We start from the raw sequence: 27,066 nt of genomic DNA on the forward strand, positions 1-27,066 counted from the left end.
CACAGGCCCTGACCCCTCCTGGTTCGGTTCAACGTCACAAGGGCCCCTGGCCCGATTATTTGGCGAGATGATAGGGCTACCCCAGGGGGTTGTGGGGAGAAATGAACCCCAAAGAGGCTCAGGTAGAGCCGCAGCAGTCTGCTGCCAAGGAGGCCTCGGTTGCTGTGGTAACGCGGCCTCCTCCGATTCACTTCCGTAGTAAAGTAGCGCATGCGCAAATAGCCCGACAGGCCGCGAATGTGGCGGGTTTCCTCCCTTCCTTCCCAAGATACCCCGCGGTCCTGAGATGTAATATCACTGGGGGCGTCTCCACATCATCTGACTGGGTTATCCGCGTGATGAGGTTATCGGCTTGATGGGATTTTTCGTGCTATATATACTGCGGGCCGCCAGAGCGCTAGATACAGAAGGCGCTACCTGTAGTTCGGAGTAGGTTACTTCCGCTAGGCCTGCCGGAGGATTTCGATTCCGGTTTAGGCGGCTGCGCAGGCGCAGACTTGGCACAGGCGGTCTCAAGCTGATCGCCGACCCAGAGCCGCCTCCCGATAGCTTTTCCCAGGATCGGTTGTATCCCGGGCTTAGGGTCCGCGATCGAGGCCAGAGACCCGACACCTTGAGGGCGGCCTCCGCGGGACCGAGGGACGCGCACCCCGAGGGAGGCGTAAAGAAAGAGGTTCTGCCCGGACCCGGGTCAATCGCCCATCGCCCATGGCGGCCCTTGTAAGTGTGCGGCAAGGCGCTTCGGCTGCGGTCCCGGTGGTGGCCTCTTGTAGCCTCTCACTCACTGTCCTGCTTTCTCTCCCCTCAGGGCCCCAGCAGCCAGAATGTCACTGAGTATGTCGTCCGAGTTCCCAAGTAAGTCCCTGATCCTACCAGCCCCCTCTCCCTTCAGAAAAGGATTAAAATCTCGAGCCTCCAGGAGTGTCTGATTCTTCTTCCAGGGCTGGGGTTGAGCCGAGGCCTCTGGGGCATCACTGTTTTTTTTTTTTTAATAGAGTGAATGAATGAGTACATTAATACACAGTAACACGCAACCTCCTTGCCTAGGACTCCCTCAGCCAGGAATGGCAACAGTGACTCTACTGGATGGATTCTTTTTGATCCTGCAAAATTCCGTTACAGTATTTTCCTCCTTCAGGAGGCATTCCCTGCCTGTCCACCCCACTGCCCAGGGCTGAGTTCCCAATTATCCCATCTTGGGTTCCCAGAAATATTTGTCCCTAACTGATCTCTGGTTTTTTTCATGGGTCCCCAGCATTGCCCAGCACAAAGGACTGAGCCTGGGAGGGTTTACTGAATTAATGAATGATTGACTGAGCACGGCCTCTTCTTTTTGTCCATTCCAGAAATACCACCAAAAAATACAATATCATGGCTTTCAATGCAGCCGATAAAGTCAACCTCACTACTTGGAATCAGGTAAGTCCGAGTTCTGAGGGTGTGAGAAAACATGATCCTGGATTTGATGTAATAGTTGCTTGGTTGTGATAGTAACTGAGGCTTAGTATCCTCTGCTCTCCCCATGTGCAGATAAATGATAACTAAGGCCCAGGCTGAGCCTCTGGGCACCCCTGAGAACAAGATATGTATGGCCTTGCAGGAGGCTTTCTCCTGAAATTTGTGCCCACTGATGGGCATTTGGGGTCAAGATCTATCTGGGCAAGAGAGGAGCCGGCTGCCTCCTAGAGGTGACTCCCTGTTGTTGGAGACTCCAGAGCAGTCTTTAGAAGCTGTTTTAGTTGTTGCAGGCTGCTCTAGCAGAATTCCAGAGACTGGGTGGTTTATAAACAACAGACATTTATTTCCCACAGTTCTGGAGGCTGGAACTCCAAGATCAGGGCGCCAGCAGATTTGGTGTCTAGTGAGGGCAGCCTTCCTGGTTCATAGCTGGTGCGTTTGCACTGTGTTCTCACCTGGCAGAAGAGGGACACAGCACTCTGCAATCCTTTATTAAAGAGGGCACTTACCCACTCCTAATAGGCTGCAGCCTCACAACCTAATCATCATCTATCAGAGGCCCCGCCCCCAAATACCATCACACTGGAAATTAGGTTAGATGCATTTTGGGGGAATTCCCTGTAGATACAGTGGTTAGGACTCCAGCTAGGACTCTAGCCCATTCACTTCAGGGACCCAGGTTCCATCCCTGGTGGGAGAACTAAGATTCCAGAAGTCCCGGATCACAGCCAAAAAGAATGCATTTTGGAGGCACGCAAACATTCATCCATAGCAGAAGCTATTAAAGGGTTACAAACAGTCTGTAAAGAGATTTGTCCACTGTGGGGTCGAGGGCAAGTGAAGGGAGAACAGGGTGGAGGTGAAGGCTCTGGACCAGGTGAGCCTGTGATGGGGTTTGCAGCAAAGAGTTTACTAGAAGTGATTGGACTCTGGGGTGTCTTTTTTTTTTTTTTTTAATTTTTTCATTTGAAAATAACTTCAAACTTTCAGAAAGCTGCCAGAACAGACATTGCAGCGGGCTTTAGACAGATCCCTTCGCCCACATTCACAGAGCCTCTTTTCGCCAAGCGGGAAGTTGGCTCTGAGGGTCCACCGCTCAGCCTGCGGGGAGGAAGGGGTGTTGTTGGGTGGGGAGCAGGCTCCCTGATGAGAAGTGTCGCCTTCCGTCTCCCAGGCCCGGCTGGAACGAGACCTGAGCAATAAGAAGATTTACCAAGAAGAGGAGATGCCGGAGTCGGGCGCCGGCAGCGAGTTCAACCGCAAGCTCCGGGAGGAGGCGCGGAGGAAGAAGTACGGCATTGTCCTCAAGGAGTTCCGTCCGGAGGACCAGCCCTGGCTGCTGCGGGTCAACGGCAAATCAGGCCGCAAGTAAGTGCCCCTCCCGCCACTCCCCGGTGCCCTTGGCTGAACTTCTAGGTCCTACGGCTGGGGGTGACAGCTCATCCTCCCGTGAAGGGGTTTTCTTGGGGAAGATGAGCCAAGGGGATGCTCGAGTATGTGCTAGGGATGCAGGAATCCCGGCCTGCGGTCCTCCTGCACCCAGCCAAGGACTGCCCAGAGCTGAGGGTTGGGAACCGTGGGGAGGACAGAGATTAAGGGAAATGAAGGGCACTCCGGTTGAACAGCGAGCAGGAAGGCGTGAAACACCGAGCCCCAGGGACTGTCACAGAGCATGAGAGTGGCAGAGTGGGTGGACTGAGAGGGCTGGGAGTGCCAGGCCACAGCTGGACCATGGGTAGGCTGGGGCCCAGGGCAGCCTGAAGGCTGTAGGTGGGGAAGGGGCACTCTGTAAGACTGCCTCCACATGGGGGGGCAGAAAAGGGGAAGGATGGAGGCCGGGAGGGGGCTGGGCTGGCAGTGGTTCAAGGAGGATTCCGGAGGGGAATCCAGAGGGGTCTGACAGTAGAGCCCTGTGCTCTTTATGGCCCATCTATCAGGTCCTTCCAGAAAGGACCATGACGTGTATAGTGCACAGGAGCCCTAAGCCTGCTCTGCGAGGGCAGGGAGCCCCCCCTTTCCAGTTGTGGGAATCCAGGCTCAGGCAGTCAGTGGGCCAGCCTTCCAGCCTCAGATTTTGCTGGGAGAACCCAGGTGGCCCTGGAGAGAGGGATGCAGGGGGTGTGGTCCTTCTTCCCTGCACAGACCGTGACCTTGAACTCCCTGCAGGTTCAAGGGCATAAAGAAGGGCGGCGTGACAGAAAATACCTCCTACTACATCTTCACCCAGTGCCCTGATGGGGCTTTCGAGGCCTTCCCTGTCCACAACTGGTATAACTTCACACCGCTGGCCAAGCACCGCACGCTCACGGCCGAAGAGGCTGAGGAGGAGTGGGAGAGGTGAGTGATGGGGCCACGCCTGGAAAAGGGCTGCACCCCTCCCCCGCCCGACGTTGTGCCAGGCTGGGAGCTGGGGACTTGGCGGTGAGCAAGCCAGATCTCTCCGCTGTTCAGGAGCACCCAGTCCAGGGGGCAGATGGACTGGAAGATAGCAGGGAGGTGGACTGGAGAAGTGGGGAGGTGGATCCAGTGCTAGGGCGTCAGCATCACATGAGACCTTCTCCTGAGGGACTCTGGGCAGACAAGGAACCAAAGGAGGGCCAGCTCTCCTTGTGTGATCTCAGGGTCTTTCTGCCACGTGCTTGTGTTCTCACGTGTGAGGTTAGGTCGTCCCGCTCATCACCTAAGTGGTGTCAGTGGCTCTCCCCTGGGGCACACCTGGTAGAAGTGCAGGGAGGCACCAGTGGATGAGGCCCACTCCCAGAGGGTCCCCGGAGCCAGGCCCGCTGCCAGCCCCTGCTGTAACACTGCCCCCCGCCCCACAGGAGAAACAAGGTCCTGAACCACTTCAGCATTATGCAGCAGCGGCGACTGAAAGACCAGGACCAGGACGAGGAGGATGAGGAGAAGGAGAAGCGCAGCCGCAAGAAGGCTAGCGAGCTCCGCATCCACGACCTGGAGGACGACCTGGAGATGTCGTCTGATGACAGCGAGGCCAGCGGCGAGGACGGTGAGGCGGGTGGAGCCAGCCCTGGGCTGCTGGGGCGGCAGTTGTAATTAATTCAGGTCTTGTGTGATGATTCAGAAAAGTGAATGCCCCTGAAAGGATTGCTTGGTTACTTGCAGACCCCTGGATCCTCCCAGGAACTTGGCTGCTGGGGGAAGCACCAGGGTTGGTTAGGAGGCCCCAGGAAGGTCTCTCTCGGCCATGGCCTCGACTGGGATTTCCATGGGAATGGCCTTAGGACTGGTCAGTTTGAGTCGTGCCAGCAGGCTCTGGGCCAAGGGGTGGTCTCTGGTTGCCCGGTGGCTTGCTGGCCCAGGTGATTTAGGGCAGGAATGGTGGCCCTGAGTGTGAGTTAGAGAAAGGGGTTGGCTGGGGGTGTGGAATTGGGATTGCTTGCTTTGCGGTGGGTGATTGGTACAACCCTGGGCCAGCTCTCTGCCTCCTGGAGGAATTGGGGCTGGTCCTGGCATCACCACAGCCCCTGAGAAATCCAGGCATCATTAGATACACACAACATGATGCATGCCCATCTGATCCCCTCACCTTGTCTCTCCTTCCCCAGGTGGCAGAGCCCCCAAAGCCAAGAAGAAGGCACCGCCCAGCAAGGGAGGCCGGAAGAAGAAGAAGAAGAAGGGCTCAGATGATGAGGCCTTTGAGGACAGTGATGACGGAGACTTTGAGGGCCAGGAGGTGGACTACATGTCCGACGGCTCCAGGTGAGGCAGGCGGGAGGCGGGTGTGAGACCCTGGGCCGGCCTGCGGACGTGCTCACTCACCCTCTGCCCGCTCTCTGTCTTACAGCAGCTCCCAGGATGAGCTGGAAGGCAAGCCGAAGGCCACCCAGCAGGAGGAGGGCCCCAAGGGTGTGGATGAGCAGAGTGAGAGCAGCGAAGAGAGTGAGGAGGAAAAGCCGCCTGAGGAGGACAAGGAGGAGGAGGAGGAGAAGAAGGCGCCCACGCCGCAGGAGAAGAAGCGGAGGAAAGGTGGGTTGGCCCCTCTGAGGTCCTGATCTGGGACAGGGCCGAGGGCTGGCTCAGGGGTCTCCGGTCCTGACGTCCCCTCCTCTGGCCCCTTGCAGACAGCAGCGAGGAGTCCGACAGCTCGGAGGAGAGTGACATCGACAGTGAAGCCTCCTCGGCACTCTTCATGGCGGTAAGACCCAGCCGAGGCAGGGCCAGCCAGGGAGGACGGGGGGGCCCTCTCCCGATATGTGTGCTCAGCTGCGATTTCCACAGAAAAAGAAGACACCCCCCAAAAGGGAGCGGAAGCCATCAGGGGGCAGTTCCCGGGGTAACAGCCGGCCAGGCACGCCCAGCACTGAAGCAGGCAGTACTTCTTCCACCCTCCGCGCAGCCGCCAGCAAGCTGGAGCAGGGTGAGTAGTACCCACCAATCCCACCCCGCCCACCCTCTTGACCCCATCCTGGTCTTCCTGTTCCGCATCCTCTGAGCCCCTTGCACATATGATCCCAGCACTGCCCCCCACCCCCCTACCCCATGGTCCAGCCTCCCAGACCTGGTCTCAGTTCCACCTCCACCTCCCACAGGGAAGCGCACCAGCGAAACGCCGGCAGCCAAGCGGCTGCGACTGGACACCGGGCCCCAGAGCTTGTCCGGGAAATCCACTCCTCAGCCCCAGTCTGGGAAGTCAACCCCCAGCAGTGGGTAAGTTGGCGAGGATGGCAGGGGCTGGTGGGGGGTGGCGGTCAGGGGGCTCAGGGACAGAGGACGCCCGCTGACACCCAGCTCCCCACCTCCAGCGACGTTCAAGTGACTGAAGATGCTGTGCGCCGCTACTTGACACGGAAGCCCATGACCACCAAGGACCTGCTGAAGAAGTTCCAGACCAAGAAGACGGGGCTGAGCAGCGAGCAGACAGTGAATGTGCTGGCTCAGATTCTGAAGCGCCTGAACCCTGAGCGCAAGATGATCAACGACAAGATGCATTTCTCCCTCAAGGAGTGACGCTCCCCCAATAAACAGGCTCTGTTTTCCACAATCCTCAGGGTCTTCATTCCCACACTTGCTGCCTCTCATCCTGCCGCCTGTAGACGCCTCTTAGAACTTAATCCTCTCCTTACCCCCTCAGCCTCCTCCGTGGAGCTGCTGGCTGATTTCTTTCAGCTCTGTCTTCCACTTGGCTGGTTCTCTCTTCAGCTGTGGCTTATTCACCACCTGAACGCATTAAAAGTAGGGCTTCCCAGGTGGCTCAGCGGTGAAGAATCTGCCTGCTTGTGCAGGGGACACAGGTTCAATCCCTGGGTCAGGAAGTTCCCCTGGAGGCAATGGCACCCCACTCCAGTATTCTTGTCTGGGAAATCCCATGAACAGAGGAGCCTGATGGGGCTACAGTCCATGGGGTCGAAAAGAGTCGGACATGATTGAACACATGTGCACAAACCTATAAGTACTTAGTGTCACTGTCTTTCAGTTCTGCAAAGTATCTTTCTTTTTCAGATCAGTAGGTCTGTTTTGAGTATATGGCCCCTTCTGTTTTTGATGCCTTCTTTTCCATTGTTAGTTTAAACATCCTTACAGTCTTCATGTCACTCATCTAGTACCTGAAGCAGATGGGTATCCTGTTGTTTTCTGATGCCTCTTTATGATCGTGTTTGTGACCTGGGATAGGGGACTTGTTCCTACTTTCAGGCTCTGTCTGTGGGGCTCCTGGCTGGCCTGCTTTGCAGGCAAGTTCTTTTTTTTTTTTTTAATAATATTTGTTTTTATTTATTTGACTGTGTTGGGTCTTAGCTGAAGCATGTGGGATCTAGTTCCCTGACCAGGAATTGAACCCCGGGCCCCCTGCATTGGAAGCATGGAGCCTTAGCCACTGGACCACCAAGGAAGTTCCAGGCAAGTTCTTCCAGATGGTTTTTCGCATGTGCCCACCAGGTGCCCCAGAAGTGGTTTCTAGGTGGCGCTAGTGGTACAGAACCTGCCTGCCAATGCAGGAAACATGAGACCCGAGTTTGATCCCTGGGTTAGAAAGGTCACCTGGACGAGGACACGGCAACCCACTCCAGTATTCTTGCCTAGAGAATCTCATGGAGAGAAGAGCTTGGCGGGCTACAGTCCATAGGGTCGCAAAGAGTCGGAAATGACTGAAGCAATTTAGCATGCACACACGCCCCAGATGTGTCATTCTAAGATTCTCAGCTCTTGATTCTGTCCCAAATGGCCACAAAATCCCAAAGCCCTGTTACTGGTCTTGGCATCTGGACACTACTTTTCAACTTGGCAGTGGGGTTTCTGGGGCTTCCCTTAGAGTCTCATAAGTTGGTAAGGCGTTTATTTTATCAAGTATGGCTAGGCATTCTGTAAGCAAGAGGGTTCTTTACATTCGTGGAGAGTCACGTTGCTGAAATAGAACTTGGCAGCAGGAACAACATTGAAACCCCTGTTTGAGTGATCCGGCTGGTGGCAGGATGCTGGAGACGGCAGGTGGAAAACCTCCCCACCCAGCTCTACAGGCCCTTGGCTGCCGAGTCGGAATGCCTGAGATGTCCGGCTAATTCCCAGGAATGTCCCACTTCATTCCAACCTCCCTCCCATCCTTCTGCCAGGACTTCTGTGAAGGAAGTGCCTGCCCCTTACCCTGACAATTTCACCCCTGCTCTGCCTGCCACGTGGACCGAGGCCTGAGGCCTCCCCCACCACACTGGTCTATGTGCCCCAGTGGTTCAGATCAGGAGCCTTGCATTCAGCAGGACTTGGGGTTCAAACCCCACCTTTTTCTCTTAATTCTGGGTGACTTTGTATAAGTGACATTCCTCCCACCCACACCCCCCATCTGAAGGTAGTCTCAACAAGCAGTCGAGAAGAAAAAAGCACACCAAAATCACTGAAGCAGTCCCCCATGGGTGGTGCTGCGGTCCTTTCCTACTTCTTGATACAAAGGGCAATGAAAAGCCCCGAGCTCACATCTTGGCTCACCTGAAATGGATGTGTTCCTGAAGCACGAGTCCTGGATCAAAGGGATGGGATTGGTGGTTTCTGTAGCCAGTGTTCAACTGCCACTGGTTTATACTACCAACAGGCGTGCCCATTACACACACACCCCCAGCCACAGGTAAGCAGACTCTGATGTTTGCTAATCTTAGGAGCAGTCTTACCTGAGTTTTAATCTGGTCTTGCCTGCATTGAGTTCAAGCACCGTGTCAAACCTACACAAGTTGCTTGTATTTCAGGACTTCCCTGGTGGTACAGTGGTTAAGGCTCTGGACTCCCAGTGCAGAGACACAAATTGGATCCCTTGTTCAGGATCTTGCATAACATAGGACATGGCCTAAAATTTTTTTAAAACTGAAAATAAAAAAGATGCTCTTATTTTGCTTTGCCTCAAGCATTTTGTGCGTGCTTAGTCGCTCAGTAGTGTCCATCTCTTTGCAACCCCATGGACTGTATAGTTCACCAGCCTCCTCTGTCCATGGGATTCTCCAGGCAAGAATACTGGAGTAGGTTGTCAATTCCTTCTCCAGGTGATCCTCCTAACCCAAGGATCGAGACCTGAGTCTCCTCCATTGCAGGTGAATTTTTTGCTGAGCCACCAGGGAAGCTTCTAAGAGGCTCTTAACTGCTTGGTACTAGGCACCCTGCCACACACTAAATACGTCTTCTGTCTGTCCTCAGGACCTCATGTGGGAGGGACTCTGTTAGCCCCCTTTCATGGCTGAGGATGGAGGCTCGCTTCCCCAGGGTGATGGAGAAGGGCTGGGAGATTACTGGAACCAGGGCAGAGCTTAACCTCCCCTCCTGCTCTGATGCCCTACAACCCCAGGTTGGGCTGGGGTTCCAGGGGACTCAGGTTGGCCTTCCAGAGACAGGAGTCCCTGCAGGGTAAGTTTCCTGCACCTGGTGTCCCAGCTCTTGGCAGTCCCCAGGCCTCTCCCTTTTCCTGTTTTGATACTGCCTGGGCCAGACCCGGAGGCAGGGCATGATGTCTTAATCCTCCAGGCAGGAGCCATGATGGATTCCCCGTCAGTTCACCCACCTCTTCCCTGCATGCACATCCGCTCTACCTGGTGCACAATGTTGGGGCTACTGGGCCCCAGTATCCTGCCCGAGAGGGGAGGACCCCCACTGGGAGACCCATGGGGCCCCCCAACCCTCCCTCCAGATAGCAGGTGGGGTGGGGACCCCGAGTTGCCCTCCCTGAGCTCGGCCCTGGCTGCCGACACAGCACTCGTAAATCAGGGGGTGGAGGGGGTGTTGGAAATGGGTCTGTGGAATGTCTGGATGGGGAGTGTGTGTGAGGGGGTGTGCGCCCTTAACTCTTGGAAGGATGGGGTGTGGGGCAGAGGAGCGGGGCTGCCTGGGCCTGAGGTGTGCGATGTTGGAGCCTTCGCAACGAGCAGCAGCCGGAAGTGATGAGGTTAATTCCCCAGCTCGGGCAGAGGGGGGATAAATTGAGGGTGCCGGGCATCCACATCCTCAGGACCTGCCTGTCACCATGGCCACAGGAAGAGTCTTGCTAGGCTCTCTGCTTCTCCTGATCCTCCACTTGGACTTTGGTGGGAGCCAGGGGGCCTGGGAGGCTCTGGTGGTGGAGAGAGAGCTCTCATCCGAGCCAGCGGTGGACAGAGAGACCCAGAGGCCACAGCTGGGTAAGGACTCCCGGAACCCTGCATGCTCCCCAACTCGTTTATGCCCAGACTCTGCCTGCAGTCAGCTGCCCCTTGTCCCCACAGGGGCCCGCCTGCGCCGAGCCCTGACCAGCCCGTGCCAGCTGTGGAGCCTGTCCTTGCCCGTGGCCGAGCTGGGCCTGGGCTACACGTCGGAGGAGACGGTCATCTTCCGCTACTGCGCCGGCAGTTGTCCCCGCGGTGCCCGCACCCAACACGGCCTGACGCTGGCCCGACTGCAGGGCCAGGGCCGAGCCCATGGAGGACCCTGCTGCCGGCCCACCCGCTATGCCGACGTGACCTTTCTCGATGACCACCACCGCTGGCAGCGGCTGCCCCAGCTCTCGGCGGCGGCCTGTGGCTGCAGTGGCTAAAGATGGCCAGCCCAGGGCCCTGCAACAGCTGGAGGAGCTCAGCTGACTTATTTACTGGAGGCCCAGAGGCCGAGACGAAGAGAGGGGAAGGTGGGCTGGGGCCACCAGCAAGGGGCTCAATAAAGGAAACTGCTCCTCTAGCCTGTGACTGTGTGTTCAGCTGGGAATGCTCCTGGTCTGGGGAGGGGGAGGAGGGGGGAGACAGGTGTGGTCCTGGGCTTCCCAAGCAGATCCTGGCCTTCCTGCAAACAGCTGGCAACAGGAGGCCAGCTTGTCCATTCTCCAACATTATTCACAACTTTATTCACAAACATGGTGTCCTGAACAGCTTGGGGTAATGGTCCAGGAGCTCAGCAGGCTGGGGGCAGCTGCCCAGGCTCCCCTGGCCCCATCCCCTCAGGGAGGGAGCGGCAAATCACCGAGATGCGTCGGCCCCGGGGAATCCGACACTCCCCAAAAAAGGACTCTTCATCCCGAAGGATCTCGTGGGAGAAGTCATAACGAGCCGAGCCCCTGCAGGAGAAAACAGAGGATGTGGCTGGTGAGGGTGGCCCTGGTTCCAGGCAGACCAGCCCTAGGGGTAGAGTCTGCTGTCAGGGCTGAATGACAGAAGGTGTTCCAAATGTTCAGTGGGTGTCTTGTGAGTTACTGGTGCAGTGTGGGCTCCTTGGCTGCCCATACCTAAGGATGTAGAGGGAGCCCGGCTCCAGCAAGAGTTCCAGCCACTCCCCCGGCTCCTGGGTGTGCACTAGTCGCATGACGCTAGGAGACAACAGGGACAGGCCGGCAATGGTGGATCCACAGAACTGGAAGAGGGGACATGGCAGAGGGTGGGTTTTGGCCTGACCAGCTCGCCCCCAGCTGGGAGCTCCAAGCCACTGCTCTCTGCCCACCTTGATGCTGTCCACGTGTGGCTTGATGTAGCCCTGAGGTTCTAGGTCCAGCACATGCACTGAGGAGAGGAGGGTCTGGCCAGGTCCAAAGGCGGCTGCCTGCACACGCCGCAGGATGGCCCGGCTTGCCTCTGACCAGCGCGACTTCTCTGTCTCTCGGAAGCCGTGGATGGCCTGCCCAGAGCGCTCAGGTCAAGCCTGGAAGCTTCCAGGGGTGGGGAACAGGGAAACTGAGGCATAGCCCAGGGCTGGGGAGGGATTAGTGGGGAGGGTGGTGGAAGTGCAAAGCAAAGGCCTGGTTTTTCCAGCATGACACTTGACCCCACCCTCAGCTCTCAACTTTGATCCTATCTACCCCATGATGTTTTCTCAAATCCCAACCCCTGCCACAACTGGGTCTGGCCTTAGTCCTTTCTACCCACCATCAGGGTCCAATTCAGTCCCACATTCCGTCCCTAACGTTGGCCCGGTTCCAATATTCACAACTTGATTCACCGGGCCCCCTGTCTCCACCCCTCAACTCGTGACCCTCCCTCATCTCGCTCCACACCCGTTTCCACCCCTAACTTTGGTCCTGTCCCCCAAATACGCTTCCGTTCTGCCTCGTCCAAAGTGCTCTTCCAGCCCCCAAGAACCCAAGCATCAGGACCGCGCCCCCATACCCAGGCCCCGCCCCAGATACAGCCCCGCCCACCCCAGCGCTCCACTCCCGCCCGGCCTCTAACGTCCCAAGCCACGGCCCTGTGGCTCCGCCCCCAGCGCTACCAGCCTCACCGCATCCCAGTGGTCGTATTCGTATCTGCGGCGGCGCAACTCGGGTTCCAGCTCGCGGCTCAGTGTCTCCTCCTCGGCCGCGCTCAGAAAGCCGGGCCGCACCACGGCCGCGTCTTGTAGGCGGCTCAGCACGGCTGCGCCCGAGCCCCGCACCCAGCCCTGCTGGGAGAGCGTCCGCAGTACCACCTGCCCACCTCCGGCCATAGCCCCGGAGCCGGGTCTTGGAAGAGGCTGGGGTCAGTGCCACGCCCCCTCCCCAAGGTCATTGGCTGTGACTGCACCGAGTCCCTCCAGCAATTGGTCTTCCTCAGAGTCCCGCCTCTCGCTCAAAGGTTACTGGTTGTTACTTGGCTCGTCCTCTCAAGCTATTGGCTCTTCCCAGAACCTGCCTCCTCTCCGGCGCTATTGGGCCCTTTAGACCACAGAGACTCAGACTACTAGTTGTGCCTCAGGTCCGTCTTCCAGAGGGCGGGGCGGGGCGGTGGTGTCAAAGGCTAGGTCGGCCCGGGGGTTAGAGGTCAAGGGTCAGAGAGGGAATGGGCCAAGGCTATGAAGTTAAGGTTAGAGTCCAGTCAGGCTGAACTGTAGGAGTTAGGGGAGTGACATTAAGGCTGTGATTATGGGGTGGGACCAGGTTTGTGGACTTAGGGGTTTCAGTCAAAGGTCAAGGCGAGGCGCCTCCCATCCCGAACCCCCCCCCCCCCCCCCCGCCCAATCCTCATAGAAACAGGCTGGCTTCCAGTTTAAAACAGTATATAAACTGTTTTGGGCTTCCTTCATAGCTCAGTTGGTAAATCATCTGCGTGCAATGCAGGAGGCCCGGGTCAGATTCCCGGGTCGGGATGATCCCCTGGAGAAGGAAATGGCAACCCCCTCCAGCATTCTTGTCTGGAGAATCCCATGGACAGAGGAGCCTGACAGGCTACAGTCCATGGGATCCCAAGAGTCGGACACGACTTGGTGACTAAACCACCACAACCACCACAAACTGTTTACATATTTTGTTTAAAAACAGTACATAAACAAAAATTCCTCTTCCTTTAATGGCAGAATTGGAATGTCAGCATTTTTCAGTCCTTATTGGGCTGAAAATTCTAGACAAGGACTATCATCTGCTCCTAATGTCATGGAAACAGGGACAACTGGTTTTAAAATATCTCCCGCTAGAAGGCACCCTCACTCCAAGGTCATTGGCCGAAAAGCGGAACCTGAATCGGATCAGACTTGTCTAGATTTAGACACCGGGTACCGGAAGTACCAAGGACAGAATCGCATCCTCAAAATTCAGAGGGAAAGTTCGTAAGACACACGACCCTGTTTCTCCAACAAGTTAAGTTCAAGAAAAGAGAAGAAAAAGAGGGAGAGAGACATTAAGAGATTAAAGGGGAAAACCGCAATAACAAGACACTTACAGATTTATCAACCAGTGGCAATGCCTGCACCTTATTTGGATCCTGATTGGAAAAATTAAAAAAAAAAAAAAAGTGATCACCAGGGAAATTTGGACGCGGTTGAATATTTGGACGCGGTTGAATATTCGACTACGGTAAGCGTTATTTTTTTCTGGTTGAAAATGATGTTGTGGTTCTTTTTTAAACATTCCTTGTCCTTTATTAACCTTTTTTGTAAGTTCTTTAAATTCTGTAGCACTTTACAGTTTTTAAAAGTTTCACATGCATGATTTCATAGACTCTCCTGATAATCTGTTTTTAAAAAAATCCCCTAGTTATATTGCCCCTCCTCCTTCCCTCTCCCCACTGGTAACCACTGGTTTGTTCTGTGTCTGTGAGTCTGTTTTCTTTGTTTGTTTTATTGACTAACTTATTTTTTAGATTCTACGTAATAGTGATATGATACAGAATGTCTGTCTGACTTAACGCACTTAGCATAATACCCTCCAAGTCCATATACATGTTGCTGCAAATGGCATTATTTCATTCTTTTTTATGGCTGAGTAATATTCCATTGTGTATATGTACTGTATCTTCTTCATCCATTCATCTGTTGATGGACACTTAGATTGCTTCTGTATCTTGGCAGTTGTAGATAATGCCATGAATATTGGCATGCATGTTATCTTTTCTAAATAGTTTTTTTTTGTTTTTTAAGGCTATATACCAAAAGGAATAGAATTGCTGGGTCATGTGGTTATTCTTAGTATTTTTGAGAAATAAAATTACTTATCCTTTTAGAAATACATACTGAAATATTACAGATGAAATGAAAAGCTGGGATTTGCTTCAAAGTACTACAAAGCCATGGTAGAGGCTCTGTAGAGGCAGGCGAGGGACGAGTCATAATCAGCCATGAATTGGTGTGGTGGGTACACGAGACCTCATTATTCTAGTTTCTCTACTTTTTTTCCTATTTTAAACAAAATTACTACAGGTGTTTTTTTTTTTTTTTTGGCAGCACCGGGTCTTCATTGCTGTGTGGGCTTTTCTCTAGTTGTGGAGAGCAGGGGCTACTCTCTAGTTTTGGTGCCCAGGCTTCTCACTGGGATGGTGTCTCTTGTGGAGCACGGGTTCTAGGGCATGTGGGCTTCAGTAGTTGTGGCGCACAGGCTTACTTACTCTGAAGCATGTGGAATCTTCCCGGACCAGGGATTAAACCTGTGTCCCCTGCATTGGCAGGCCATTATTAACCAATGGACCACGAGGGTCTTCTCCACTTTTGTATATATTTTAAATTGCGCAGAATGAAAAAGTTCAACCAAATGTAATTGATGAATGAAGCCAAATTAAAAAGTCTGTATTAAAAAAAAACAACAACAAAAATTGTTCTTTGCTCTGACAGCAAAATTCCTTGAAAAACTTGTCTAGCTCCCAGTATTTTCCAGCCCCTTCTCTCTGGGTCCACTCCAACCTGGCTTTTGGCCCCCTAGCACTAAAAGTGGTCTTACTGAAGGCCACTAGTGATTTCTGCAGGGCCAAGTGCCATAACCAGTTCTCAGCCTGACTGCTAACTCATGGACACACTGAAGTCTCTTACATTTTTATTCCAACCCTGGGTGGGGGGTGGGGGCGGAAGGGGAGAGGCACGCTAGACTTCAGACATCCAAAATCAACTCTTGATCCCGACCCCTGCTCCTCTCCCCAGCTCTCCTGGAAACATCTTATCTTTCTGGCTGCTTTGGGCCAACACCTAGGAGTTTGGGGAGATTTCGTTCTCTCTCAAATCTCACATCCTACCTGTAAGCCCTGCCTTTAAAACCTGGCTGGAAACCAGCCTCTCTCACCATGTGGCTGGGGCCAGGTCACCCTTCCTCTGGGTGGTTCCAAGTCTCCTCACTCCAGGTTCCTGTGCTTGCCGCCCTCCACCCACCACTCTGTGGCTCCTGCTTCTTTTTTGGCTGTCCTGGGTCTTTGTTGTGGTGCAGGCTCAGGAGTTTCAGCACTCGGGCTTAGTTGCACTATGTGGGATCTTAGTTCCCTGACCAGGGATTGAACCCAGACCCCCTGCACTGGGAGTGCAGTCTTAGCTACTGGACCACCAGGGAAGTCCCCTGTTCCTTTTCTTGAAACCTTCCATGGGGCACCTCCCTCCTATCTCAGACCTGCTGCTGTTTAATCACTAAGTCGTGTCTGACTTTTTGCGACCCCATGGACTGTAGGCTGCCAGGCTCCTCTGTCCATGGGATTGTCCAGGCAAGGATACTGGTGTGCGTTGCCATTTCCTCCTCCAGGGGATCTTCCCAACCCAGGGACTGAATCTTGGCAGGTGGATTATTTACCACTGAGCCATCTGCGAAGCCCTACCAGACCTTTTACGATCTATACTCCTCTTCCTGCTCTTATCTCTACTCTTCCCCTCACTCCCTCCCTCCCTCCAGCCACCCCAGCTCCCTCATGGTTCCCCTCATGTGCCAGGTATAGTCCTGCCACAAGACCTTTGCACTTGCCATGCCTTCTGCCAGGACTGCTGTGTCCCAAGATAGCAATCTGGCTCCCCTGACCGTCACCTCCTTCAGGTCTTTGCTCTAATTCTGCGGGTCATTTCATCTAATTCTTGTCACACACACCCAACACTGCATATCTCTTGCCCTGATTTAAAAAAAAAAAAACAACAACTGTCTACTTTCCCAAGAATGTAAGTTTCTTCAGGACGGAGACTTCTGTGTCTTCTTCACAATAAGTTGTGGCCTCTGGAGTGTCATGTAGGCTCTTAGCTCTGCTCAAGATGAAGGTCAGGGTGAAGGCACACGTGAGCCAGGGTAGATGCCAGAGGGAAGGTGCCGGAGCCGGGAGCAAAGGCTACAAAGATTTAATTTAAAATCACAGTGTCTCAGTTGGGCTGCCCACCCAGAGGGGCACCCCCAAATCCACAGTTCCTCAAGGGGCCCCTCCAGGCTCAGTGTGGAGGGGCTCACAGGCCAGGCGCCTCCGCTCTCCCTGGGAGGGCAAGAGGGAGGCCAGTTCTCAGGCGCTGGCTGGGGCGGGTTCTACTGCTGTTGGCTCCCCCGGCTCCTTCTGTACCAGCTCCGGCTCGTCCTCCCCATCCTGTGGGGGGTGGACCAGAACCTTGTCCAAGATGCCAAACTCCTGGGCCTCCATGGGGCTCATGTAGCGGTCCCTCTCCATGGCTGACTCTGCAGGGGGCGTACAGGCAGGATGTGGGTGGTGAAGAATGGACACCCAAGGGCCACATTCCAGTCCTCAATCAGCCCAAGTCCACCCTGTGTGACCCTGGCCTCCCCATCCCTGTGCCTTGAGTTTCCCCACCAGTAAAATACCTGTTTCTTTTTTTTTTGATAGCTTGTTGATATGTAAATACACATCTAGGAAAGGGCACAGATCGTGGGAGTGGGCAGTGTGGTGATTTTCAGACTGAACCCACCCATGTGGCCAGCACTCAGATCAGACCCTCCAAACCCTGCTGGGGACACATCCAGTTGCTAAGTGTCCACCCCCACTCCCGCCCCCACCCCCTAACAGTGGCCTAATGGCATAGAGGTTATGCCAGTTTTTTGCTCTTTAAATACACAATCACAGGGACTTCCCTGGCGGTCTAGTGGTTAAGACTCCACACTCTCAATGCAGGGGTCCTGGGTTCCATCCCTCGTCAGGGAACTAGGTCTTACGTGCTGTAGCTAAGACCTGGTGCAGCCAAATTAAAAAAACAAAAAGGACTCCATACTTTCACTGCCAGGGACATGGGTTGGACCCCTGGTTGGAGATTTTGCATGCTGAGCAATATGGTAAAAAAAAAAAAAATTAAAGTTAATTAATTAAAAAAGTAAATAAACATATAACCAGAGCGTTTACTCCTTTTCCCACTCAGCACTGTTTTGGAGATTTATCTAGGCTGTGGCCCAGTCCTTGTGGCTGTGTAGCGTCCCACCTCATGAATATACCACCACTGGCCACTCATTCTGTTGTCAGGCACTTGGGTCTTTCCCCATTTGAGACTGTAGGAACAGGACTACATTCCCGTCTGCATCTTCGGACAGAAGCGCTTGATTCCCTTGGTTACATGCCGAACAGAGGAACCAGGTGTCTCTCTGGGTGTTCACCCTCAGAGCCCTAACAGCTTCCCGAAGTGGTTGTAGTTATCACCGTTGCCTGCAGTGGATAACCGTTCCAGTGGCTCCAGGCTCCCCTCAGCATTCAGTGGTGTCAGTATTTTCTATTTGAGCTGCTCCAGTGGATTGAAATGGAGTAGGAAATGGCAACCCACTCCAGTATTGTTGCCTGGACAATCCCATGGACAGAGGAGCCTGGAGGCCTATAGTCCGTGGAGTCTCAAAGAATTGGATCCAATTGAGCACACCCAGCACAGTGGACTGAAGTGATATCTCATCAGGGCCTTGATCTGCCTTTCCTGAATAACTGATGATGTCATTATTATCATTTTTTCTTTTTTATTGGCCACACCACATGCAGCATGTGGGATCTTGGTTCCCCAACCAGGGATGGAACCTGTGCCCCTTGCAGTGGAAACGTGGAGTCCTAAGCACTGGACCTCCAGGGAAGTCCCACTGGTGACACATCATTATTAAACATCATCACTAAAGGTGATGAGAACCTTGGCTTCTGTTTCTTGGTCATTTGGAATCTTCTTTGTGGGAGACCCTGTTCAAAGCCTTTGGACCTCTTTCAGTCAAGTTTTTATGTCTTTTAATTTTTAAATTATTATCATTATCTTTTCTTGGCCATACTGTGTGGCATGTGGGATCTTAATTCTCTGACCAGAGATCAGACCTGCATCCCCTGCAGTGGAAGTGTGGAGTCTTAACCACTAGACCACCAGGGAAGTCCCTGGGTCTCTAAAAAAAGTGCTCAGAACAGGGGTTCTCAACTGGGGGTGGGGTGGGGTGGGGATTCTGATCCCCAGGGGACACGGGGTGATGGCTGGAGACTGTTCTGGCCATCACCCCTGGAGGTGCTGCTGGCAGCTGGTGGGCAGCGCCTGGGGATGTGCTACACATCCTGCAGGGCCCTGGAGGGCCCCCACCACAGGACGATCCAGCCTGGTGTCAGCCGCACCAGGTCCAGAGGCCTGACCCGTACGCCTGTGTTGGTTCCAATAAGACAGCAGCCGAGGGCCTTGTAGGGGGCGCTCACCGATCACCTGCAGGCTCTGTTTGGTGTGCTTGGCGTAGATGCTGTAGAGCTGCTTCTTGAGCTTCATGATCTCCTCTGCCTGGATGGCGATGTCTGTGGCTTGGCCCTGGGGGGCCATCCCAAGAGGGGGGAGGTTGGGATCAGGGTCTGCCACTCGAAGGGACAGGGACTCAGGAGACTGCCCTGGGCTCTGGCGGCCAGCATTCAGGCAGGTGGGACAGGCCTCTATAGCCTGTTTCATCGTCACCATCTCCAGGAAGGCTCTCTGTATTAACTCTATGTTCTTATTTCTGGCAGCTGGTGCCTCCCTGACTAGAAGGGAGGGAGCTAATTTCCTAGAGACATCAGAAAGCTGCCCAGAACACACTTTTCACATGCAAAGCCGCCAGTCCAAGCCCACACCCCTGCCACCTCCTCTGCAGAGCTCTCACACCCTGGGTCACCATCCTCCTGCCCCATCACCCCAGGGTACCAGACAACTAGGGACAATCCCTATGCCCTAGAGCCCACTAACACTATTCACGCTGGCCCATCCTAACCTCACACGTTCTTTCCAGCAGAAACCTTGAAGAAGGCTCCTGCCCACATTCTCCTCTTGACCAACCCTGGTGCCCATCTGTGTGGTCCCCAAGGCCTGGCACACTCCCTCCTCTTGGGATCTGTGAGTCACAAACTTTTTAATGGTAACCCTCTCCTGATCAGTTGGCCTCACCATATCTGCATACCAACAAAACCTACATTTAAAACCCACCCCGTCATGTGACTCCTGCCTCTCTGGCTGGTTCACCTGTCTAGACCCCCATCCCTACCCCCAAAGCAGCTCTCAAGGCACACTCACCCGGGCACCCCCAGAGGGCTGGTGGATCATGATGCGGGAGTTGGGGAGTGAGTGGCGCATGCCTGGGGTGCCAGCAGCCAGAAGCAGGGAGCCCATGCTGGCTGCCTGGCCCACACACCACGTGCAGATGGGGTTCAGGATGTATTGCATCGTGTCGTAGATGGCCAGGCCCGAGGTCACCACACCACCTGCAGATGGGGCCGAGAGTGAGGGGCTGTGCCAGCTACCCCCCACCATCCTTTCCCCTAAGGCCCTGAAGAGGGCTGGGGTCTCAAACAGAAATACTCCCAGGGGTAGGAAGGAGACACAGAGCAGGTGGGGGCAACAAAAGCTCCTCGCTTTTGGAGGGCTGGCTCCAAAGCGAGCTGACAGTTGCCACACTTGGATGTGGACCCAGTGGAGGATGAGATTGGCCACATTCTCAAGAATTGGGAGAATGTAATAACTACGAGCGAAGACTCTGGAGCCAGTCTGCCTGGGTATGACCCCTGGCTGGTCAGGTCATCACGTGTGATGCAAGAGGCAAGTTATCCAGTCTCTTGGAGACATGGTACCTCCTTGTAGGTTGGAGATAACTAAACACTACCCATCACGTGAGGCTGCATGAAGAAAATGAGTTAAATGCTTACAAAGTGCTTATAAAAGTGCCCAGCACAGTAAATGATCAATTAAGACCAGCTATTCAGGGAATTCCCCATGTGTGCAGTGGTTAGGGCTTTCACTGCCATGGGCCTGAGTTTGATCCCTGCTCAGGGAACTAAGATCCCACAGGAGGAACAACTCGACCAAAATAAAATAAATTGGCTGTTGGCTATTCTACCTTTTTTGGGGGATAGGGTGGAATCTACCAGTTTCAAAAATTTTGACAACGGAGAGGCAGGTTCAGGTGCCTCTTTAAAAAAGCAAGGGAAGAGGCAGCTTTTGGAGGTTTCCAGACCCTCTGGAGATTCCGAAGGAAGCTCTGCCCCCTTTCTTGCTTCAGAGACAGAACCTCCCTAATTAGGGGTCTCAGTCCCTGGAGTCACCTGGTGTGTCCCCAGGAGTGCCCATGGGACCCGGGAAGGCCCTGCTCACCGGGGCTGTTGATATACATGTGGATGGGCTTCTTGTTGCTTTCCGACTGCAGGAACAGCAGCTGCGCGATGACCAGGCTGGCGACACTGTCATCGATCTGCAAGTGAGGAGAGCAGGGGTGTCCCCAGATGGGGGTGAAAGCTAAGGGCAGCAGTTATGGGGTGGCTGGGGTTGAGTCAGGGCACCAGAAAGGTGGTCAGGGCCCAAGTAAGACAGATGGGGAAGCATTCAGGATCAGGAGTGGATGTGGTGGGGGTGATCCGGAACCAGGGGGTTGGGGACACAGGAAGGGGGGACTCAGGCAGCAGGAAGGAAAAGGGTGAGGAGGTTGGGGAGAGGGATAGGAGCCCAGGAATGGGAAGGAGGATCATTGGTGAGGAGGGAGTCAGAAATTAGGGAGGGAGACGCAGAGGATTTAAAGGAGTAGAAGGGGGACTACAGGTCAGGAGGGCGCATCAGGGGGCTTATGTGCCCAAGAAGCAGGGAGTGTCAGACTGGGACAAGAGCGTCAGCCTAGGGAGGAAAGTCATGGGGGAGAAGTCAGAGGATCAAGGAGGTTTGCGGAGATCTGGGCAGACGAAGGGGAGGATCGCGGCGCGAGGCACTCACAGGGCCCATGACGCACACAATACGCTCCCGAAGCAGCCGCGAGTAGATGTCATAGGCGCGCTCACCGCGACCCTGGGGAAGAAAGACGCGGGTGAGGGTCAGACGCCCTCCGTGCCCCAAGCCGTTGCACCCCCGGGCCGTGTCCCCGCCCGGCCACTGTACCGTCTGCTCCACCACGATGGGAATGAGCGGGAGAGCCCGGGCCGCCGTCGCGTGCAGGTTCCGCTGCAGGGCCAGGCGATTCTCGGGCGTCCGCTGCGGGGGAAAGCGGGCGGCGAGGCGAGGCCCCAGCGCTGGGCACAAGCCGGCCGCCACCCGGCCCCCCCTAAGCAATATTTTGGGCCACATCGCGCGGCACGTCCCTCTCGGCTTCCGTACGATGCCGGAACTACAACTCTCAGCGTGCTTTGCGCCCGCGGCGCTGCCTCACGAGACCGCCCACTTCCGTGAAGCATGGGGCACGTTTCGGGGCGGGGCGTTGGAGGGGCGGAGCAAGAGAAGTGGTGCCAGAGTGGAACTGGAGAGCTTCCAAGATACCTGTTAGGGTCTTCTTCCTGAAGAATTTCCTGAAGAATTTTCTGCTCTTCGTTGCTAATTTAAAAAAATCAGCTCCGTGCGCCCACTGGGCCTGGGCTTCAACGATCATCTATCCTGGTGGGGCCGACTCCCGAGACCTTCCCATCCGTCTATGGTTATGTATGGGGTAGTGGGAAGGCCCCAAGATATGCAAGCCCAAGGGTGGAAGTTGCGGACTTCCACCCGGGAGGTCGGTCTGGAAAGGCTTCCTAGGAGGAGCAGGTGTTGGAGCTGGGCTTTGAAGGATATATAGGAGTTTGTTATGTAGGGAAAGGCATTCCTGGCAAAGGGAGGACGATGGACAAAGGTGTGTGTGGGGAGGTGGGGGGTGAAGGAAGGCTCCTGGTAACGTTTGGAACCTCTTTTCGATCTAGACGATCTAGAGGTTCTCTTTCATCTTTCAGTTCAAATGTCACCTGGGAGTTGTTCCGTATTTTGTGTCCAGAGCCTAGAACCGTTGCCTGGCACACAGTAGGTGCTCTTTAAGTACACTTTGAACCCAGAGATGAAGTGGCAAAGGAGGTAGCTTAAGAGCTTAGGGCTTTGAATTCAACTATACTTCAATAAAAAATAAAAACAAAAATTCTTCATTTAATGTAACTTTTAGGGGTAAATTAACATATTTCAAAACTTAAAAAAAAAAAAAAAAGATCTGAGGGCTTTGAAGGCAGCTTACCCGTATGCCAAGCCTGGTTTAACCACTGACATGCTGTGTGATCTTCGGGTGCATTGCTTAACTCCTCTGAGCCTGTTTCTTGTTTGGAAGATAGTGATGATCAAACCGGTTTTACAGGGAAGGATTTAGGGATTCCTGCTGCTGAGTGGCATTCTCTGTGTTTAAATCTTGGCCCCACTGTCATGGTCCATGCGCGGGTTGGAAAAGATTTTTGGACATGAAGCAGAATGAGAGGAGAATAAAGTTTATCAGAGTGGGAGACACTGTTAGTGGGCCAGCTCAAGGGAGAACCAACGTTGAATAGGGGTCCTTAGTCCACTTTTATACCCAGGGTACAAGGAGTGGGATAGGAGTCTTGCGGGTCATTTGCTGATTGGATGACGCACCTATACTGGGTGGGGGAAGAGTAAGGCAAATACCTTCTCCCTGTGTGGGGTAGGAGGGGAGACCGGAGGACCTGAAATCTGTTAATAGTTACAACATGGGGAGGGGAGAGAAGGATGATGAGGGTCTGGTTTTCCCATTCCTGCATTCCAAGACCCTCCTTGGTTTCATCAGCTCTGTAGTCCTTGGGTCACCGCACCCGTTACTCAACTAGTTTGTGTGTCCCTGAGCCTTAATTTCCTCTCTATAGAATGGACATGATAGTAATAAACTACATCTTGGGATCATTGTCAGGTCCTCAGAATTGGACCTGGAATGTAACAAGTACTCGATTTGTATTAGCTATTGATGTGTATTTGGTGGGAGAGATTTCTCTCTCTCTATATATATATATATACACACACATATTTACTATTTATATATTATATACATTATTCTATATATATTTAATTTTATTTATTTTTAATTGGAGGATAGTTGCTTTACAATATGGTTTCTGCCATATATCAACATGAATCAGCCATAGGTATACATATGTCCCCTCCCTCTTGAACCTTCCTCCCACCTCCCACCCCATCCCACTCCTCTAGTTTGTCACCGAGCACCGGATTTGAGCTCCTTGTGTCATACAGCACATTTCCACTGGCTGTCTAATTTTACATATGGTAATTGATGTGTATGAGTTATTGTGTTAGATCTGCAACCACGGGCATCCAAGATGCCCTCCCAAATGGGGGTCCATTTGGCATGGCTTTTGATGCATAGGTAGGAATTCACAGGCAGACCATTCCTAATTGTTGGACTCTAAACTCAAAGCTAGGTGTCCTAGATAAGCATAGTTTTGTGCCTGGTCTGATGAGGAAATAGAGAAGGACACAGACACTTTTCACCTTATGGAATCAGGGACAGGAAAGAGGAAAGAACGTGGAAGCGGAAGAGTATAGAGGAGACCTTGGAGGCACCTGGTAAAGAATCCACCTGGAATGCGGGAAACCTGGGTTTGGTCCCTGGGTTGGGAAGATCCCCTGGAGAAGGGAATGGCTACCCATTCCAGGATTCTGGTCTGGAGAATTCCATGGGCTGTACAGTCGCAAAGAGTCGGACACGACTGAGCGACTTTGACTCACTCACTGCAGGCACCCTGTTGCTAGGAGTGGTGTTCCCACTGCAGGGACTGAAGAAGTGGGGGAGCAGCATTGGCCCCTCCAGTTTCTGCTATGAGTCAGGTGGGTGACCCTGCCCAGCCAGCTTCCCTGAGGCCAGAGCTCCCACCCTGCCTCTGGGGAGAAGGGCTGTCCCATCAGTGCCCCCCATGCCTGCAGTGCCCCACTCGAACACTGCCCCACACTTCTGCCCTCACTGCCTGTGTTACACCTGCTCTATCTAAGCACAGTTCAACTATTTTTCACCTCCTGCATCCTTGTCACTACCCTGAAAAACACTCTGGTCAGAGTTGTAGCTTCTCCCCTGCTCTGGACTCCTTGCTGTTATTTCATTCAGCAGCCTGAGTGATCCTTGTAAAGGCTTTTTTCTTGGTGGGAGAGGGCAGCCACTGGGCCTCATGGCTTGTGGGATCTTAGTTCCCTGACCAGGGATTGAATCTGGGCAAATCCTAACCACTAGACTATCAGGATACTCCCTAGAAACGAAACCATATCCCCCCTTTACCTAAAATCCTCTCCTTGGCTTCCCATCACCCCAGCTGACCTCTACCTTCCTCTCATCCACGCTTTCTTCTCCACTTGGCTTCAGGGGCCATGCTGACCCACTTTCTGCTCCCCAGACATGCCAAGTGCCTTCCAGCCTCTTGGCCTCTGCTTGTGTCCTCTGCCTGAATCCTGCTCAACACAAAAATCTCTGTTCAAACACCATCTCCTTAGGACTTACCTGGTAATCAAGTAGCTAAGACTCTGCTCCCAAAGAAGAGGGCCTGGGTTTAATCCCTGGTCAGGGACCTAGATCACACATCCTGCAACTAAGAGTTTTCACGCAGCAACTAAAGATCCCGTATGCCACAACCAAGACCTGGAACAGCCAAATAAATAAATATTAAAAAAAACAAAACCAAAAAATCATTACCTCCTTAGAGAAGCCTTGTGAAATGATACTTATTTGTTTTTTGAGCAACCCCTTCTGATATATTCTACTGTCTTCTATTCCACTTCATTTAAACTGGGGTTTTCCAACCTCAGGACTGTTAACATTCTGGGTTAGATGATTCTTTGTTGGGGAGCAGGTGCTGTCCTGGGCACTGTAGGGTGTGGAGCAGCATCCCCGGCCCCCACCCACTAGATACTAGGAATCCCCTCTCCATCATAACAACACAAACTGTCTCCAAAGTTGCCAGGTGCTGAAGTGCCCCCTGCTAAGAATAGACCTGCTTCTGGTTGAAAGTCACCAATCTAAATTAAAGTGGACAGTGACCTGAAATGAAAAAAAAAAAAAAGCAACTTTTGAACAGTACCTGGCACATTATAGGCACTCAGATATTTACCAGTCTCTTGTTTTTCCAGACTTTGCTCTGAATATTCCCAATGAATGAATGAATCAGGGGAGGAAGAATCAGTTTGAACACTTGGCTGCAAATCAGTCCATCCTACCGGTTTTTGGGCTTCCCAGGTGGCGCTAGTGGTAAAGAATCCTCCTGCCAGTGCAGGAGATGTAAGAGACACGGGTTCAATCCCTAGATTGGGAATATCCCCTGGAAGAGGAAACGGCAATTCACTCCAATATTCTGGCCTGGGAAATCTCATGGACAGAGGAGCCTGGTGGGCTACAGTCTTTGGGGTCACAAAGAGTTGGACACAACTGAGCATCTGAGCACCAGTTTTCAGTCCAGGATCCAAGAGAAACTCTGATCACTGTTTCCTTCTCTTAGATGAATGCAAAACAGGCCCGTTGAATTGATAGAGATTGAAAATTTAAAAAAAAAAAGGAAAGAAAGAAACAGAAACCTTGAGGGCTGAATAGGCTGTGGGTAAATGGATCCCCCCAGGTAAAGGCTCAATGAGGGTATTACTACTGGAATTGAAGTTGGCACCAAATTTCAAATTCTTACACTCTACTTGTAGTGACTCATTTTTAGGAAATAGTCCAAAGCGAGATTTAGCCACAGGGTTATTTATGACAGAACAGATCTTCCTTGACTAATGATAAGGTTACATCTGATAAACCCATCATACATGAACATATCATAAGTTGAACATGCATTATGGGAAATTCTCTGGTGGTCCAGTGGTTAGGATTCCAAATTTTTACTGCTGGGGCCCAGGTTCTATCCCTGGTTGGGAAATGAAAATCCCACGAGCCACGAGGCGAGGCCAAAGAGGCCAAGAAGAAGAATAATAAAACACAAATGCTCAACTAATTGAAGAATTCACATCCAAGATGGCTCACTCATAGATAGCAAGTTGGATGCCAGACAAGTTGGATAGTTGACTACTGTTGGGAGGCTTCAGTTCTTTCCCAAATAGACCTTTTGATTAATTGAGTGTCCTCACAACATGGTGGCCAGCTTCCCCCTAGAATAAGTGATCCAAGAGAGCATGGTGGAAGCTCTAATGTGTAATATAGCTCAGCTTTGAAACTCACATGTGGTTACTTCTAGTGGTCACACAGCCTAACCACGATTCAGTGTTGGACCAGGGACTATGCTGGGGGTGACTACCAGGAGGTGGGTATCATTGGAGGTCATCTTGGAGAGTGGTCGCCACACCCTTGCATCCTGGGGCTGCATTTCTCAGCATCCCTTGCATCCCAGAAGTCATGTGATGTGTTCATTCACCAAGGGACCCTGCAAGGAGATGCTGTGTGACCCTTACAAATCCAGGAGTTAGGGAAATAGGCATGACTTCACCCCGCTCTTTCGACTTCCATCAGCTCTCGAAGCTGTGTGCAGTGGCCTGATGAACAAGGTGGGACCCTAGGAGGAGCCTGGGAGGGGAACCACCTGCCAGTCAGGGGCACACTTTAAAAAAGTTATTTATTAGGCTGCACACAGGATCTCTCTCTCTCTTTTTTTTTTTTTTGCAGCACATGGGATCTTTAGTTGTGGCATGTGAACTTTTAGTTGCGATATGCAGGAGCTAGTTCCCCAAGCAGGGATTGAATCCGGGCTTCCTGCTTTGGGAGTTTGGAGTCTTAGCCACGGGACCAATGGAGAAGTCCCAGGAACATACATTTTGGATTTTTTTCCTTTCTTCTTACATTTTGGATTTTATATG

General features: G+C 53.1%; 5 protein-coding genes across 5 annotated transcripts in view; 3 read left to right on the forward strand and 2 right to left on the reverse strand.

Annotated features, from left to right (window-relative positions):
• The first annotated feature begins 102 nt into the window (after positions 1 to 102).
• On the forward strand, positions 103 to 6,460 carry GTF2F1 (general transcription factor IIF subunit 1). Its single transcript, XM_061422469.1, has 12 exons — positions 103 to 720; positions 809 to 855; positions 1,347 to 1,419; positions 2,633 to 2,826; positions 3,625 to 3,795; positions 4,281 to 4,465; positions 5,025 to 5,178; positions 5,264 to 5,445; positions 5,541 to 5,614; positions 5,698 to 5,836; positions 6,009 to 6,126; positions 6,222 to 6,460. Exons 1-12 carry the CDS (start codon positions 709 to 711, stop codon positions 6,424 to 6,426), a joined length of 1,554 nt encoding a protein of 517 aa, XP_061278453.1. The 5' UTR covers positions 103 to 708; the 3' UTR covers positions 6,427 to 6,460.
• An 88-nt stretch (positions 6,461 to 6,548) lies between these two features.
• On the forward strand, positions 6,549 to 10,644 carry PSPN (persephin). Its single transcript, XM_061422475.1, has one exon. It carries the CDS (start codon positions 9,911 to 9,913, stop codon positions 10,454 to 10,456), a length of 546 nt encoding a protein of 181 aa, XP_061278459.1. The 5' UTR covers positions 6,549 to 9,910; the 3' UTR covers positions 10,457 to 10,644.
• Positions 10,645 to 10,727: 83 nt separating this feature from the next.
• ALKBH7 (alkB homolog 7) lies at positions 10,728 to 12,327 on the reverse strand. Its single transcript, XM_061422474.1, has 4 exons — positions 12,124 to 12,327; positions 11,350 to 11,523; positions 11,138 to 11,262; positions 10,728 to 10,969 (listed from the first exon to the last, which is right to left on the reverse strand). The coding sequence occupies exons 1-4, from the start codon at positions 12,325 to 12,327 to the stop codon at positions 10,807 to 10,809; spliced, it is 666 nt and encodes a 221-aa protein (XP_061278458.1). The 3' UTR covers positions 10,728 to 10,806.
• A 163-nt stretch (positions 12,328 to 12,490) lies between these two features.
• ACER1 (alkaline ceramidase 1) overlaps positions 12,491 to 27,066 on the forward strand; it is a 56,893-nt gene continuing 42,317 nt past the window's right edge. The window contains exons 1-2 of the mRNA XM_061422472.1: positions 12,491 to 12,575; positions 13,174 to 13,669. The gene's annotated coding sequence lies outside the window, so the exon portion shown is untranslated. The remainder of the gene's footprint in view (positions 12,576 to 13,173; positions 13,670 to 27,066) is intronic.
• On the reverse strand, positions 16,371 to 21,700 carry CLPP (caseinolytic mitochondrial matrix peptidase proteolytic subunit). The gene is made up of 6 exons (XM_061422470.1): positions 21,370 to 21,700; positions 21,208 to 21,279; positions 20,599 to 20,695; positions 19,525 to 19,712; positions 18,687 to 18,792; positions 16,371 to 16,711 (listed from the first exon to the last, which is right to left on the reverse strand). Exons 1-6 carry the CDS (start codon positions 21,553 to 21,555, stop codon positions 16,542 to 16,544), a joined length of 819 nt encoding a protein of 272 aa, XP_061278454.1. The 5' UTR covers positions 21,556 to 21,700; the 3' UTR covers positions 16,371 to 16,541.

Source organism: Bos javanicus, chromosome 7 (assembly GCF_032452875.1).
Source record: "Bos javanicus breed banteng chromosome 7, ARS-OSU_banteng_1.0, whole genome shotgun sequence".
Taxonomy (NCBI): Eukaryota; Metazoa; Chordata; class Mammalia; order Artiodactyla; family Bovidae; genus Bos; species Bos javanicus.

What these genes read in the sequence shown, in the direction of transcription:
- GTF2F1 (XM_061422469.1), top strand. An exon ending in AACGGCAAATCAGGCCGCAA is followed by an intron (nt 2,827 to 3,624) that starts GTAAGTGCCCCT and finishes AACTCCCTGCAG; the next exon opens with GTTCAAGGGCATAAAGAAGG. An exon ending in CGCCAGCAAGCTGGAGCAGG is followed by an intron (nt 5,837 to 6,008) that starts GTGAGTAGTACC and finishes CACCTCCCACAG; the next exon opens with GGAAGCGCACCAGCGAAACG.
- PSPN (XM_061422475.1), top strand. Translation starts at nt 9,911, where the DNA reads ATGGCCACAGGAAGAGTCTTGCTAGGCTCTCTGCTTCTCCTGATCCTC.
- ALKBH7 (XM_061422474.1), bottom strand. Translation starts at nt 12,327, where the DNA reads ATGGCCGGAGGTGGGCAGGTGGTACTGCGGACGCTCTCCCAGCAGGGC. An exon ending in CACACGTGGACAGCATCAAG is followed by an intron (nt 11,263 to 11,349) that starts GTGGGCAGAGAG and finishes CCCCTCTTCCAG; the next exon opens with TTCTGTGGATCCACCATTGC. An exon ending in GGCTCCCTCTACATCCTTAG is followed by an intron (nt 10,970 to 11,137) that starts GTATGGGCAGCC and finishes TTTCTCCTGCAG; the next exon opens with GGGCTCGGCTCGTTATGACT.
- CLPP (XM_061422470.1), bottom strand. Translation starts at nt 21,555, where the DNA reads ATGTGGCCCAAAATATTGCTTAGGGGGGGCCGGGTGGCGGCCGGCTTG. An exon ending in TTGTGTGCGTCATGGGCCCT is followed by an intron (nt 20,696 to 21,207) that starts GTGAGTGCCTCG and finishes CCTCACTTGCAG; the next exon opens with ATCGATGACAGTGTCGCCAG. An exon ending in AGCCCTCTGGGGGTGCCCGG is followed by an intron (nt 18,793 to 19,524) that starts GTGAGTGTGCCT and finishes ATGGCCCCCCAG; the next exon opens with GGCCAAGCCACAGACATCGC.